Source organism: Trichechus manatus, unplaced genomic scaffold (genome assembly GCF_000243295.1).
Source record: "Trichechus manatus latirostris isolate Lorelei unplaced genomic scaffold, TriManLat1.0 scaffold00115, whole genome shotgun sequence".
NCBI classification, from domain to species: Eukaryota; Metazoa; Chordata; class Mammalia; order Sirenia; family Trichechidae; genus Trichechus; species Trichechus manatus.
This window is the reverse complement of record NW_004444051.1, coordinates 8,390,570-8,405,653: the sequence shown is the minus strand read 5'-3', so window position 1 is coordinate 8,405,653 and position 15,084 is coordinate 8,390,570. Positions and strand designations below refer to the sequence as shown.

The 15,084-nt window shown below is 37.1% G+C and overlaps 1 protein-coding gene across 1 annotated transcript in view; it reads left to right on the top strand.

The window, feature by feature from the left end:
• Positions 1–14,581, top strand: part of LOC101361118 (sodium-dependent phosphate transport protein 1) — a 71,527-nt gene extending 56,946 nt beyond the window's left edge. Inside the window, 1 exon segment of the mRNA XM_012557723.1 lies at positions 14,454–14,581. Coding sequence (XP_012413177.1) covers positions 14,454–14,581 — 128 coding nt within the window.
• Positions 14,582–15,084: the final 503 nt, after the last annotated feature.

Genomic DNA, 15,084 nt, shown 5'->3' with positions numbered 1-15,084 from the left:
TTAGGGCATTGCCAGATAAACAGAAGTTTAAGAAATTTGGAAAAACCAAACCAAAATTACAAGAAATACTAAAGGGAGTCCTCCAGTTAGAAAATAAATAACATCAGATAACAATCCTAGAACACAGGACAGAGCAACTGATATCAACCCAGATAGGGAAGTCACAAAAGTAAATCAAGGCTAAAATACTGAAGATAGGGAAACAGAGACACCAATATGTAAAAGATGACAACATTAAAACAAAAAGGAAGGATTAAATAATGTAGTCATAGATCTTTCATACGGAGAGGAAGTCGAGGTGATAAAAAGAAATAAAAGATCAGTTCAAACTTAGAAAAAGAGGGGTAAATATTAAGGCAACCACAAAGGAAACCAACAATCCTACACATGAAAATAAAAAAACAAGAAAAACATAAAGACTTAGCAAATACAAAACGAACAACAATGAAAAAGATGAAAAGAAAATACAAAAAGAAAAACGACTCAGCACAGAAAATTAAGTGGAACAAAGACACTGTGAACAATACACAAAAAAAGACATCAAAATGACAGCATTAAACTGATACCCATGAATAATTACGTTGAATGTAAATGGACTAAATGCACCAATAAAGAAAAAGATAGTGGCAGATTGGATACAAAAATCCGATCCATCTATATGCTGCCTACAAGAGACACACCTTAGACTTAAAGACACAAACAAGCTAAAACTCAAAGGATGGAAAAAATATATCAAGCAAATGACACTCAAAAAAGAGCAGGAGTGGCAATATTAATTTCTGACAAAATAGATTTTAAAGTAAAATCCACCACAAAGGATAAGGAAGGACACTATATAATAATTAAAGGGTCAATATACCAGGATGACATAACTATAATAAATATTTACGCACCAAATGACAAGGCTCCAAAATACATAAAACAAACTCCAACAGCACTGAAAAGAGAGATAGACAGCTCCACAATAGTATTAGAAGACTTCAACATGCCACTTTGGGCGAAGAACAGAACATCCAGAAAGAAGCACAATAAAGACATGGAAGATCTAAATGCCATAATCAACCAACGTGATTTCATAGACATATAAAGAACACTCAACCCAAGAGCAACCAAGTATGCTTTCTTTTCCAATGCCCGTGGAACATCCTCCAGAATAGACCACATATTAGGCCACAAAGCAAGCCTTAGCAGAATCCAAAACATCAAAATATTACACAGCATCTTTTCTGCCCATAAAGCCATAAAAGTAGAAATCAATAACAGAAAAAGCAAGGAAAAAAATCAAATACATGGAAACTGAACAACACCTTGCTCAAAAACTACTGGGTTATAGACGAAATTAAGGATAGAATAAAGAAATTCACAGAATCAAATGAGAATGAAAACACATCCTACCAGAACATTTGGGACACAGCAAAAGTAGTGCTTAGAAGTCACTTAATAGCAATAAATGCACACATAAAAAAGGAGAAAGAGCCAAAATCAAAATATTAACCTACAACTAGAACAATGAGAAAGAGAGCAGCAAAAGAAGCCCTCAGGCACCAGAAGAAAGCAAATAATAAAAATTAGAGCAGAATCAAATGAAACAGAGAATAGAAAAACAATTGAAAGAGTTAAGACCAAAGGCTGGTTCTTTGAAAAGATCAACAAAATTGATAAACCATTGGCCAAACTGACAAAAGAAAAACAGGAGAGGAAGCAAATAATCCAAATAAGAAATGAGATGGGCAATATCACAACAGACCCAACTGAAATTAAAAAAACCATCACAGAGTATTATGAAAAACTGTACTGCAACAAATTTGAAAACCTAGAGGAAATGGACAAATTTCTAGAAACACACTACCTACCTAAATTAACACAAACAGAGTTAGAACAACTAAATAAACCTATAACAAAAGAAGAGATTGAAAAGGTAATTTAAAAACTACTAACAAAAACAAGCCCTGGCCCTTACGGTTTCACTGGAGAATTCTACCAAACTTTCAGAGAAAAGTTCACACCACTATTACTAAAGGTATTTCAGAGCATAGAAAAGGAAGGCATACTCCCAAACTCGTTCTGTAAAGCCAGCATAACCCTGATACCAAAACCAGGTAAACACACTACAAAAAAAGAAAATTACAGACCAATATCCCTCATGGACATTGACGAAAAAATCCTCAACAAAACTCTATCCAATAGAATTCAACAACATATCAAAAAAATAATTCACCATGACCAAGTGGGACTTACACCAGGTATGCAGGGATGGTTCAACATTAGAAAAACAATCAATGTAATCCATCACATTAATAAAACAAAAGACAAGAACCACACGATCTTATCAATTGATGCAGAAAAGGCATTTCACAAAGTCCAACACCCATTCATGATAAAAACTCTTAGCAAAATAGGAATAGAAGGGAAATTCCTCGACATAATTAAGGACATTTATACAAAGCCAACAGCCAGCATCATCCTAAATGGAGAGAGTATGAAAGCTTTCCCCTTGAGAACGGAAACCAGACAACGATGCCCTTTATCATCACTCTTATTCAACATTGTGCTGAGGTCCTAGTCAGAGCAATTAGGCTAGAATAATAAATAAAGGGCATCCAAATTGGTAAAGAAGAAGTAAAAGTATCCCTATTTGCAGATGATATGATCTTATACACAGAAAACACCAAAGAATCTACAAGAAAACTACTGGAACTAATAGAAGATTTCAGCTAAATATCAGGATACAAGATAAACATACAAAAAACAGTTGGATTCCTCTACACCAACAAAGAAAGCCTCAAAGAGGAAATCACCAAATTGATACCATTTGCAATAGCCCCCAAGAAGATAAAATACTTAGGCATAAATCTAACCAGAGATGTAAAAGATCTATCAAAGAAAACTACAAGACACTACTTCAGAAAACCAAAAGAGACTTACATAAGTGGATGTCGGTCTACTTGCTCATGGATAGGAAGACCTAACAGTGTGAAAATGTCAATTCTACCCAAAGCGACCTACAGATACAATGCAATCCCAATCCAATTCCACCGGCATTTTTTAATGAAATGGAGAAACAAATCACCAACTTCATATGGAAAGGGAAGAGGCCCCGGATAAGTAAAGCATTACTCAAGAGGAACAAAGTGGGAGGCCTCACACTATCTGACTTTAGAACCTATTATACCACCATGGTAGTCAAAACAGCCTAGTACTGGTACAACAACAGATACATAGACTAATGGAACAGAATTGAGAATCCAGATGTAAATTCATCCACTTATCAGCAGCTGATACTTGACAAAGGCCCAAAGTCCATTTAAGGGGAGAAGACAGTCTCTTTAACAAATGGTGCTGTCATAACTGGATATCCGTCTGCAAAAAACTGAAACAAGACCCATACCTCACACCATACACAAAAACTAACCCAAACGGATCAAAGACCTAAATATAAAATTTAAAATGATAAAGATCCTGTAAAAAAAATAAGGACAGTGCTAGGAACCCTAATACATGGCATAAAGAGAATACAAAACATAAATAACAATATGCAAACGCCAGAAAAGAAACCAGATATCTGGGAGCTCCTAAAAATCAAACACTTATGCTCATCAAAAGATTTCACCAAAAGAGTAAAGACAACCTACAGACAGGTAAAAATTTTTTGTCTAGGACATAACCAATCAGGGTCTAATCTCTAAAATCTGCAAGACACTGCAACACCTCAACAACAAAAGAACAAATAACCCAATTAAAAAATGGGCAAAATATATGAACAGACACTTCACCAAAGAAGACATTCAGGTGGCTAACAGATACATGAGGAAATGCTCAGGATCATTAGCCATTAGATAAATGCAAATCAAAACTACAATGAGATACCATCTCACCCCAACAGGCTAGCATTAATCCAGAAAACACAGGGCAAGAGAGGTTTTTAAGAAAATGTTCTGCATTCCACTTTGGTGAGTGGTTTCTGGGGTCATAAAAGCTAGCAAGCAGCCATCTAAGATGCATCAGTTGGTCCCAACCCACCTGGAGCAAAGGAGAATGAAGAACACCAAAGATACAAGGAAAATGTTAGCCCAAAAGACAAAAGGGACCACACAACCAGAGACTCCATCAGCCTGAGATCGAAAGAACTAGCTGGTGCCTGGCTACCACCAGTGACCACCCTGACAGGGAAAACAACAGAGAGTCCCTGATGACACAGGAGAAAAGTGGTGTGCAGAACTCAAATTCCAGCAAAAGGACCAGACTTAATGGTCTGAATGAGACTGGAGGAACCCCAGAAGACATAGCCCCTGGACTCTCTGTCAACCCAAAACTAAAACTATTCCCGAACCCAAGTCTTCTGACAAAGTTTAGACTGGATTATAAGACATAAAATGATACTTGTGAAGAGTGTGCTTCTTAGTTCAAGTAGATACTCAGGACTAATTGGGCAGCTCCTGTCTGGAGGTGAGATGAGAAGGTAGAAAGGGATAGGAGCTGGTTGAATGGACACAGGAAATCCGGGGTGGAAAGGAGGAGTGTGCGGTCACATTATAGGGATAGCAACTAGGGTTGCATAACAATGTGTGTATAAATTTTTGTATGAGAAATTAACTTGAGCTGTAAACTTTCACCTAAAGCACACACACACACACAAAAATCACAAAGGCTTATTTCTTTCTCACTTTACGTATTCGTAACAACTCAACTGATAGTGTAAACTGAGGTGAGTTCCTTCATCTCCATCTCATTGTCCAAAGCAAGTTTAGTGGATAAACTTGACTTAAAGAAGGCTGTGGAGTGTAATCTTAATCTTATGTTCCTGGAAGAAGACCCAAAAATGTTTAGTGAACAGCTTACTAATTGTCTCAGTTTACTTTTGCAGTCACCAAAAATTCAGTTCACTCTCCTTCTTGGATACGGAATAATTTTACACTCGTCATAAGGGAAGCCACCCAAACCTGAGATCCTTCCTAGTTCAAAGTGCAGAATGTGTCATCCCTTCATTGAGAGGTAATGCACAACAACCTCCATATTGGGAGTTATATGCTCCATCATGTTGTATACTGTGGTGACACAGCAACCTAAATAGCCACAAAAAATATTCCCTTTCAGCACATGAAGATTGGAAGACTAACAGCAGCCATTGGTCCATAATGATGCTAACACCTTGCCAGGCAATTATTTTGAGGGCTACCTGTTGAGGCGCGTTCACTGATCAGCTCCTGAAGTGGCTGAATGTAGGGACTGGATGGAACTGCCGGGTGGTTTTCCTTGATTAGTAAATTCTCCATGTAGGAAGGTGAGTGAATTAAATATTTGGTGATCAGAAAGGCAGACTGAGAAATCATTTATTGTTACAGACATTTTTCCAATTCTCCTCGTGGGCAACCCCCCGCTTCCTTGAAGTTAGATGTATCCATGCAGCTTACTTTGACCGATAAAATATAAGAGGATGTGATATGTGTTAACTCTCAGGAGAAGTATTAAGAACCATGATTCCCTCTACCACAGAAACTAATAATATTTGCAATCATGACTGCTGCTGGATCCAGGAATGAGGAGATGTAGAACATAGCCCCTAGCCAACCCACTATGTACCATTAGTGTAAATAAAAAATTAATCTCAGTCACTAAAAGGCACTAAGATTTTGGAGGTGTTGGTTACTGGAATATAACCCACCCTGTCTTGACTGGTGAGGAGGAACTATCCAGAATGAATTACAGAGAGAAAAAGTGGTGGAAAATACAGAACGTATGGCATGAGAAAGGAAGGATCCAATGAGAAGGCCTAACATAAATTTAACTGAAGTCCCGGAAGAAGGGGAGAGAGAATACGGCGGAGGCTATTTTTGAAGAGAAAACGATGATTTTCCAGTTTTCAAGAAAGATAGCAATTCAGATCTTTAAGAAGTGCAACAATCACAAGTAGAATAAATAGAAAGAAATCCACAGGTAGACACATCATTAAGAAATTTCAGAAAAACAAAGACCAAAAAAAAAAGTCATAACAGTAGTAAGAGAAATGAGAAAGATTGTCTTCAAGTGAGTAGCAGCTAGGCTGATTGCTGACTTCTTAACCACAAAAATGGAAGCCAGGAGACAGCAAAATGATATCTTTAATATGCTTAATGAAAATAGCTGCCAACTTAAATTTGTAAACTCAGTGAAAATATTTTTCAAAAATGAAGATGACATATTTCAAGCAAACAAAAAGTTAGCGAATTTAATTCACTAATAGGAAGTTAAAGAATTTTTTAGATAGAAAAAAAGTGGAGATGCAGAAAGGAATGAAGAGCAAGAAAAAATGGTAAATAAATAGGCAAATGTACTTATTTCCTGATTTTTTTTATTGTATAATGTCTTGTGGGGTTTAAAAAAAAACTATGTATATTGAGAGAATGTAAGTAAACAATAACTTACAATAATAAGTAAGTCATGAGAGATTAAACGGTATTAAAGTATTCTAAAGACCTCACATTGCTTTGCTGTAGGATAAAAGTATTAATTATAGACTTTGATATTAAGGATGCATGTTGTAAGTTCTAGGACAATAACAAAGAATATGGAAAGGTATATAGATTTTAAAGTAATAGAAAAATGAAATAATAAAAATAGTTTATCTAAAAAAAGGAAAGAAGGAAAAGAAAAAGCAAATTAGAACAGGAGGTACAAATGCAAAGCAAATAATATAAGTAGATTTAATTGAAAATACACCAGCAGCTCCCACTAAAAGAAAAAGATAGTCAAATTGGATTTAAAAAGACCCTAATGATATAATGTTTCCATATGAATATATGGAAAAATGCAAACCTTACTGGGCTGTAAGGACTAAAAATAGCATTCAGAGCTTGGGTTAGGACCAGATGGGGCTACATCCAAGAAATAAAGTGAATTTACTTAGGAAAAGCAAACAAATCAATGGAAAATAAAAACTAGAAAAAATAAGTAAGAATAGAGTTTAATAAGTTTGTTTAATACAAAATCAACATACAAAAATAATAGCATTTCTAAGCACCAGAAATGGCCGGGGGCGGGGGGGGGGAGGAGCTAAAAAAGGCAATAAGATGTCATTCACATAAGAAATAAAAGTTACAAAGGTTTTGAAATTAATGCAATGAAAAATATACAAGACTATAAAGATAAATCTAAATAAATACTGACTTCATAAAAAATATTAATACTACAACATTGTCCTAGTCTTCTAGTGCTGCTATAACAGAAACACCACAAGTGGATGGTTTTAACGAAGAGAAGTTTATTTCCTCACAGTTAAAGTAGGCTAAAAGTCCAAATTCAGGGCGTCAGCTCCAGGGGAAGGCTTTTTCTCTCTGTCGGCCTTCTTCTCTTCAGTGTTCCCCCAGACTAGGAGCTTCTCTGTACAGGGACCCCTGTCCAGAGGACGTGCTCTGGCACTGCTTTCTTGATGGTATGAGGTCCCCCTGTCTCACTGCTCACTTCTGTCTTTTATATCTCAAGAGATTGCCTCAGGACACAATCCAGTCTTGTAAATTGAGTCATGCCTCACTAACACAACTGCCGCCCATCCTCTCTCATTAACATCATAGAGGCAGGATTTACCACACATGGGAAAATCACACAATCCTGGGAATCATGGCTCAGTCAAATTGATACACACATTTTTGGGGGGACATAATTCAATCCATGAGAAACATGTAGAGTTATAAATAACAAGAAGATAGCGCTAACAATTACTGAACAATTGATCAAAGATTATGAAGAAAAATTCTGATCAAAAGGGAGAAAATGCAGAAGAGAATATCAAGTTCTTAATGGATTCCAGACTTTCTGGAGCCATGATGGCTGGATGAACCCCTAAAACTATTGCCCTGAAATAATATTTAAAATTTAAACCAAAAATATTCCCTGAAGTCTGTCTGTTATTAGGTGCCGTCAAGTTGGTTCTGGCTCATAGCAACCCTACGTAAAACAAAATAAAACACTGTCGGCTCCTGCACCATCCTCACAATCATTACTATGTTTGAGCCCATTGTTGCAGCCACTGTGTTAATCCATCTCTGTCTTAGTCGTCTAGTGCTGCTATAACAGAAATACCATAAGTGGATGGTTTTAATGAAGAGAAGTTTATTTCCTCACAGTCAAAGTAGGCTAAAAGTCCAAATTCAGGGAGTCACCTCCAGGGGAAGGCTTTTTCTCTCTGTTGGCCTTCTTCTCTTCAGTGTTCCCCTGAACTAGGAGCTTCTCTGCTCAAGGACCCCAGTCCAAAGGATGCACTCTGCTCCCAGCACTGCTTTCTTGATGATATGAGGTCCCCAACTCTCTGTTTGCTTCCCTTTCCTTTTATCTCATGAGAGATAAAAGGTGGTACAGGCCACACCCCAGGGAAACTCTCTTTACATTGGATCAGGGATGTGACCTGGGTAAAGGTGGTGTTACAATCCCACCCTAATCCTCTTTAACATAAAATTACAATCACAAAATGGAGGCCAACCACACAATTCTGGGTGGGAATCATGGCCCAGCCAAATTGATGCACACATTTTTGGGGGGACATAATTCAAACCATGACAATCTCATTGAGGGTCTTCCTTTTTTTCACTGAACCTCTGCTTTATCAAGCATTATGTCCTTCTCCAGTGACTGCTCACTCCTGACTGCATGTCATAAGTATGTGAGATGAAGTCTCACCATTCTTGCGTCTAAGGAGCATTTTGGCTGTACTTCTTCCAAGACTGATGTGTTCTTTCTTCTGGAAGTCCATGGTATAGTGAATATTTTTTGTCAACACCATAATTCAAATGCATCAATTCTTCGGTGTTCCATATTCATTGTCCAGCTTTCACATGCATATGAGGCAATTGAAAATATCATGGCTTGGGTCAGGCATACCTTAGTCCTCAAAGTGACATCCTTCCTTTTTTAATGCTTGAAAGAGGACTTTTGCAGCAAATTTGACCAGTGCAATGCATCATTTGATTTCTTGACCGCTACTTCCATGGGTGTTGATTGTGGATCCAAGTAAAATGAAATCCTTGGCAACTTCAATGTTTTATCTGTTTATCATGATGTTCAGTTCTTGATCAGAAGACTATATGGTATCTAAGTGACAACAGCAACTCGAAAGATTAGATAGGAACTTTAGGGGGCAGTGAGTTTATGTTAATGGGGGAAGAAGAACTCAGAAAAGGAGAGCGAGAATAGTTGCACAATGCAACCAATGTCACTGAATTGTACATGCAGAAATTGTTGAATTGGCGTATGTTCTGCTGTGTATATTCTCAACAACAGCAAAATAAATTTTAAAAAAGAAGATAGAGCTTAAGTATAAGAAAAAATAATGTATGTAATCTTGGAGGGACTAAAATAAAAATAAAAGTGTTCTAAATTTTTTAAATAGAAGGATTAGTATTAGATTTTTCTGGTATACGTGTTAAAAGTTCAAAGGTTACCATTAAAAAACAGACATAGAGTGTGTAACTTTCAAACCAGGAGTGAGGGGGAAAATGAAATAAAAGAAAGCAAAAGCAAAAAAACCTCAGTTTGAAAGAAGTCAAAAAATGAGGAGAGTAGGAATATAAGTAAAATCAGGAAAAATTGAAATAAAAAATAACGATGGTATAAATAAAAATATATCAGAGATTACAATAAATAGAGATGGACTAAACTCTTTAGTTAAATGACAAAGTTTGTCAGACTAGATTAAAAACAAAATCCCATATGCCATATGTATACATGGTACACACCTAAAATAAAGACAGAGAAACATCAGAAGTTGTATGGAAAGCATAAAAAAATATGAATTGAAAATTGATCCAAAGAAAGATTGTATTATTTTCTATATCAGAAATAAGTTTTTTAAAAAAGCATTAGTAGAGACAAGGATCAACTGCTTAGCAGTTTACAGCATATATTCTCTAGTAAAACTATCTTTGTTCAAATTTTGACTCAGTTGCTTACAAGCTGTGTAACCTGGATAAATTTCTTAATCTGAATCTCAGTGTGTCTAACTCTAAACGATAAATATGACATATAAAGTCATACATGCAATGTTAAAGACTTAATGTGTTCAATACATAGCAGCTATTGATATTATTATCAGCATGTCCTTTTAAACCAGGAAAAATATAAGGATACTTGCTATCAACCCTATTGTTTAGCATTCTGGAAATGCTTTGCTGTTGTTAGGTGCCATCAAGTTGGTTCCAACTCATAGCAACCCTGTCCACCACAGAACAAAACACTGCCCAGTCCTGCACCATGCTCACCTTCGTTGTTGTGCTTGAGCCCATTGTTGTAGCCACTGTGTTAATCCATCTCGTTGAGGGTCTTCCTCTTTTTCCCTGACTCTGTACTTTACCAAGCATGATGTCCTTCTCCAGGGACTGATCTCTCCTGACAACATGTCCAAAGTATGTAAACTGTAGTCTAGCCATCCTTCTAGGGAGCATTCTGGTTGTACTTCTTCCAAGACAGATTTGTTTGTTCTTTTGGCAGTCCATGGTATATTCAATATTCTTTGCCAACACCACAATTCAAAGGTGTCAATTCTTTCTCGATCTTCATTATTAATTGTCCAGCTTTTGCATGCATATGATTCGATTGAAAATACCATGACTTGAGTCAGTGCACCTTAGTCTTCAAGGCGACACTTTTTGCTTTTCAACACTTTAAAGAGATCTTTTGCAGAAGATTTGCCCAATGCGATGTCTCTTGATTTCCTGACTGCTGCTTCCATGGCTGTTGATTGTGGATCCAAGTAAAATGAAATCCTTGACAACTTCAATCTTTTCTCTGTTTTATCATGATGGTGCCTACTGGTCCAGTTGTGAGGATTTTTGTTTTCTTTATGTTGAGGTGTAATCCATACTGAAGGCTGTGGTCTTTGATCTTCACCAGTAAGTGCTTCAAGTCCTCTTCACCTTCAGCAAGCAAGTTTGTGTCATCTGCATATAGCAGGTTGTTAATGAGTCTTCCTCCAATCCTGATGCCCCTTTCTTCTTCATATAGTCCAGCTTCTTGGATTATTTGCTCATCATACAGATTGAACAGGTGTGGTGAAAGGATGCAACCCTGGTGCACAAATTTCCTGACTTTAAACCACGCTGTATCCCCTTGTTCTGTCTGAACAACTGCCTCTTGATCTGTGTACAGGTTCCTCATGAGCAGAATTAAGTGTTCTGGAATTCCCATTCTTTGCAATGTTATCCATAATTTGTTATGATCCACACAATCAAATGCTTTTGCATAGTCAGTAAAATACAAGTAAACATCTTTCTGGTATTCTCTACTTTCAGCCAGAATCCATCTGACATCAGCAATGATATCCCTGGTTCCACGTCCTCTTCTGAGTCCGGCCTGAATTTCTGGGAGTTCCCTGTTCACATACTGCTGCAGCAGCTTTTGAATGATCTTCAGCAAAATTTTACTTGTGTGTGATATTAATGATATTGTTTGATAATTTCCACCTTTGGTTGGATCACTTTTCTCGGGAATAGCCATAAATATGGATATCTTCCAGTCGTTGGCCAGGTAGCTGTCTTCCAAACTTCTTGGCGTAGACAAGTGAGCACTTCCAGTGCTGCATCTGTTTGTTGAAACATTTCAACTGATATTCCTTCAATTCCTGGAGCCTTGTTTTTTTCCAATGCCTTCAGTGCAGCTTGGACTTCTTCCTTCAGTACCATCGGTCCTGATCATATGTTACCTCTTGAAATGGTTGAAAGTCGACCAATTCTTTTTGGTATAATGACTCTGTGTATTCCTTCCATCTTCTTCTGATGTTTCCTGTATCGTTTAATATTTTCCCATAGAATCCTTCACTATTGCATCTCAAGGCTTGAATTTTTTCTTCAGTTCTTTCAGCTTGAGGAATGCCTAGCGTGTTCTTCCCTTTGGTTTTCTAACTCCAGCTCTTTGCACATGTCATTATAATACTTTACTTTGTCTTCTTGAGCCGCCCTTTGAAAGCTTCTGTTCAATTCTTTTACTTCATCATTTCATCCTTTCGTCTTAGCTACTTGACATTGAAAAGCAAGTTTCAGAGTCTCTTCTGACATCCATTTTGGTCTTTTCTTTCTCTCCTGTCTTTTTAATGACCTCTTGCTTTCTTCACGTATGATGTCCTTGATGTCATTCCATAACTCATCTGGTCTTCAGTTATTAGTGTTCAACGTGCCGTATCTATTCTTGAGATGATCTCTAAATTCAGGTGGGATATACTCAAGGTCACATTTTGGCTCTCTGGACTTATTCTAATTTTCTTCAGTTCAGCTTGAACTTGCATATGAGCAATTGATGGTCTGTTCCGCAGTCAGCCCCTGGCCTTGTTCTGACTGATGATATTGAGCTTCTCCATTGTCTCTTTCCACAGATATAGTCAGTTTGATTCCTGTGTATTCCATCTGGCAAGGTCCATGTGTATAGTCACTGTTTATGTTGGTGAAGAAAGGTATTTGCAATGAAGAAGTCATCGATCTTGCAAAATTCTCTCATGCTATCTCCAGCATCATTTTTATCACCAAGGCCATATTTTCCAACTACCAATCCTTCTTTGTTTCCAGCTTTCGCATTCCAATCACCAGTAATTATCGATGCATCCTGATTGCATGTTTGATCAATTTCAGAATGAAGATGTTGGTAAAAATCTTCTATTTCTTCATCTTTGGCCTTAGTGGTTGGTGCATAAATTTGAATAATAATCATATTAACTGGTCTTCCTTGTAGGTGTATGGATATTATCCTATCATTGACAGCATTGTACTTCAGGATAGATCTTGAAATGTTCTTTTTGATGATGAATGCAATGCCATTCCTCTTCAAGTTGTCATTCCCAGCATAGTAGACCATACGGTTGTCCGATTCAAAGTGGCCAATACTAGTCCATTTCAGCTCACTAATGCCTAGGATATCGATGTTTATGCGTTTCATTTCATTTTTGATAATTTCCAATTTTTCTGGATTCATACCTCGTACATTCCACATTCTGATTATTAATGGATGTTTGCAGCTATTTCTTCTCATTTTGAGTCGTGCCACATCAGCAAATGTAGGTCTTGAAAGCTTGACTTCATCCACATCATTAAGGTCCACTCTATTTTAAGGAGGCTCTTCCCTAGTTGTCTTTTGAGTGCTTTCCAAACTGGGGGGCTCATCTTCCAGCACTATATCAGACAATGTACTGCTGCTATTCATAAGGTTTTCACTGGCTAATTTTTTTCAGCAGTAGGCTGCTGGGTCCTTCTTCCTAGTCTGTCTTAGTCTGGAAGCTCAGATGAAACCTGTCAACATGGGTGGTCCTGCTGGTATCTGAGTACCAGTGGCATAGCTTCTGACATCCCAGCAACAAGCAAGCCCCCACAGTACGACAAACTGACAGACACGTGGGCGTCTGGAAATGCTGGCAAACACAAATGGTCAAGAAAACTAAATCTCAGGTATGCATAATGTAAGAGGGAGGGGAAAAATAACATTATTACATGTAATATAATTGTCCTGTTTGGAAAAAGAATAAACTGAAGGTAGATATCATATTGGAGCAAAATTTAAAACACAGTATCAACCAATATTATAAAAGACTTATGGGGAAAAAAAAACACTTAAAAGTTTACTAGGTCCTTATGAAAAAACTACAGGCTTAGTGAGCACTATCTTTGAAAATATATGAAGGTTTGATACATCAGGTTGGACTCCTTGAGATTGTTAAGATATCATATCCCCTCCAAATGTATCTGTAAATTTCGTATGATTTAATTCCACATCACTATGAATTCTATCAAGGTAAAATTATCACAAATTTTGAAGGAGCCCTTGTGGTGCAGTGATTAAGCTCTCTGCTGCTAACCAAAAGTCAGCAGTTCAAACCCACCAGCCACTCTGTGGAAGAAAGATGTCTGCTCCTGTAAAGATTACAGTCTTAGAAACTGAAGGAGAAAATATGTTAATCATCTTTATAAACGAGGAAAAAGTATTTGATAACATTTTATTCAAAAGGATTGATATGTATGCGATTAACCACTGGATGTTCATAACTGATAGCAGCAAGAAATGGAAAAAAATTTAAATATAAGAAATAAAGAATGATGTTTAAATAAATTTTATAGATTTAAACTCTGGATTACAAATCAGTCAGTAAAGATTATGATGTAGTCAAATATTTATTGATATGCAGTTTATGATATATTTCTAAATGAAAAACCATATGCATTCTTAACATTAGTACAATGACGATCATAATGCCCTCTTTATATACTTAAAAATTACATGTACATAGACATAGATCAAAGAGTAGAAAGACTTAAATAGTAGTTATTTGTGTAGAATGAAATTGTTACCTTTTTTTGGTTCCTACCTATGAGTGTGTTTTTTCCATGTTTGTTAAGTGACCTGCATTGAGTTTACATTATTTTTAATGTCAAATTTTAAATGTTACCAAAAAAAACCCCACAAGAATGATAACTTATAATTATTTTACATTTTAATCCCTTGGGATTCAGAATATCCCTGGTTTAAAGTCTTCTCTCTCATGACAGCCATTAGTGTGATAAGCCTCATTTTCTACCTTATATTTGGTGAAGCAGAAATCCAGGAGTGGGCTCTAGAAAGACAACATACACGCCTCTAAAGGTGAGAAGTGATGAGATTAAGGGCCATTTTGAAGGCAGAGCTCAGAGTCTTTGGGGAAGTGGATGCAGAAGTTGAGGATGACCCCCTGAGCAAACTGTGATGTTGCTGACTGAGATAGGGAAGAATAAAGGGTATAGATCAGGGAACCAGGTTAAGTCTGAAACAGACAATCTGGATAGGGATGGCAAGCAGTTTGGAGGATGTACTAGTTTGAAATGCTAAGTAAATGGTGGAGTTGGAGATATAAATTTGAGAACCTGGCTCTCTAATGTCCTTGGGTGGTGCAAGTGTTTTGTGCTGGACTACTAACCAAAAGATTGGTGATTCAAAACCACCAAGCAATCCAATACATGGGATTGCCATGAGTTGGGGTCGACTTGACGGGCAATGGGTTTGGGTTTTGGTTTGGAGGCTGTCTAACATTTACAGGTGAGGAAGATAGAGAGAGTTTGCAAGGGAAACCAGGAAGGGCCCTCAATGAGCTAGGTAGAACAATTGGAG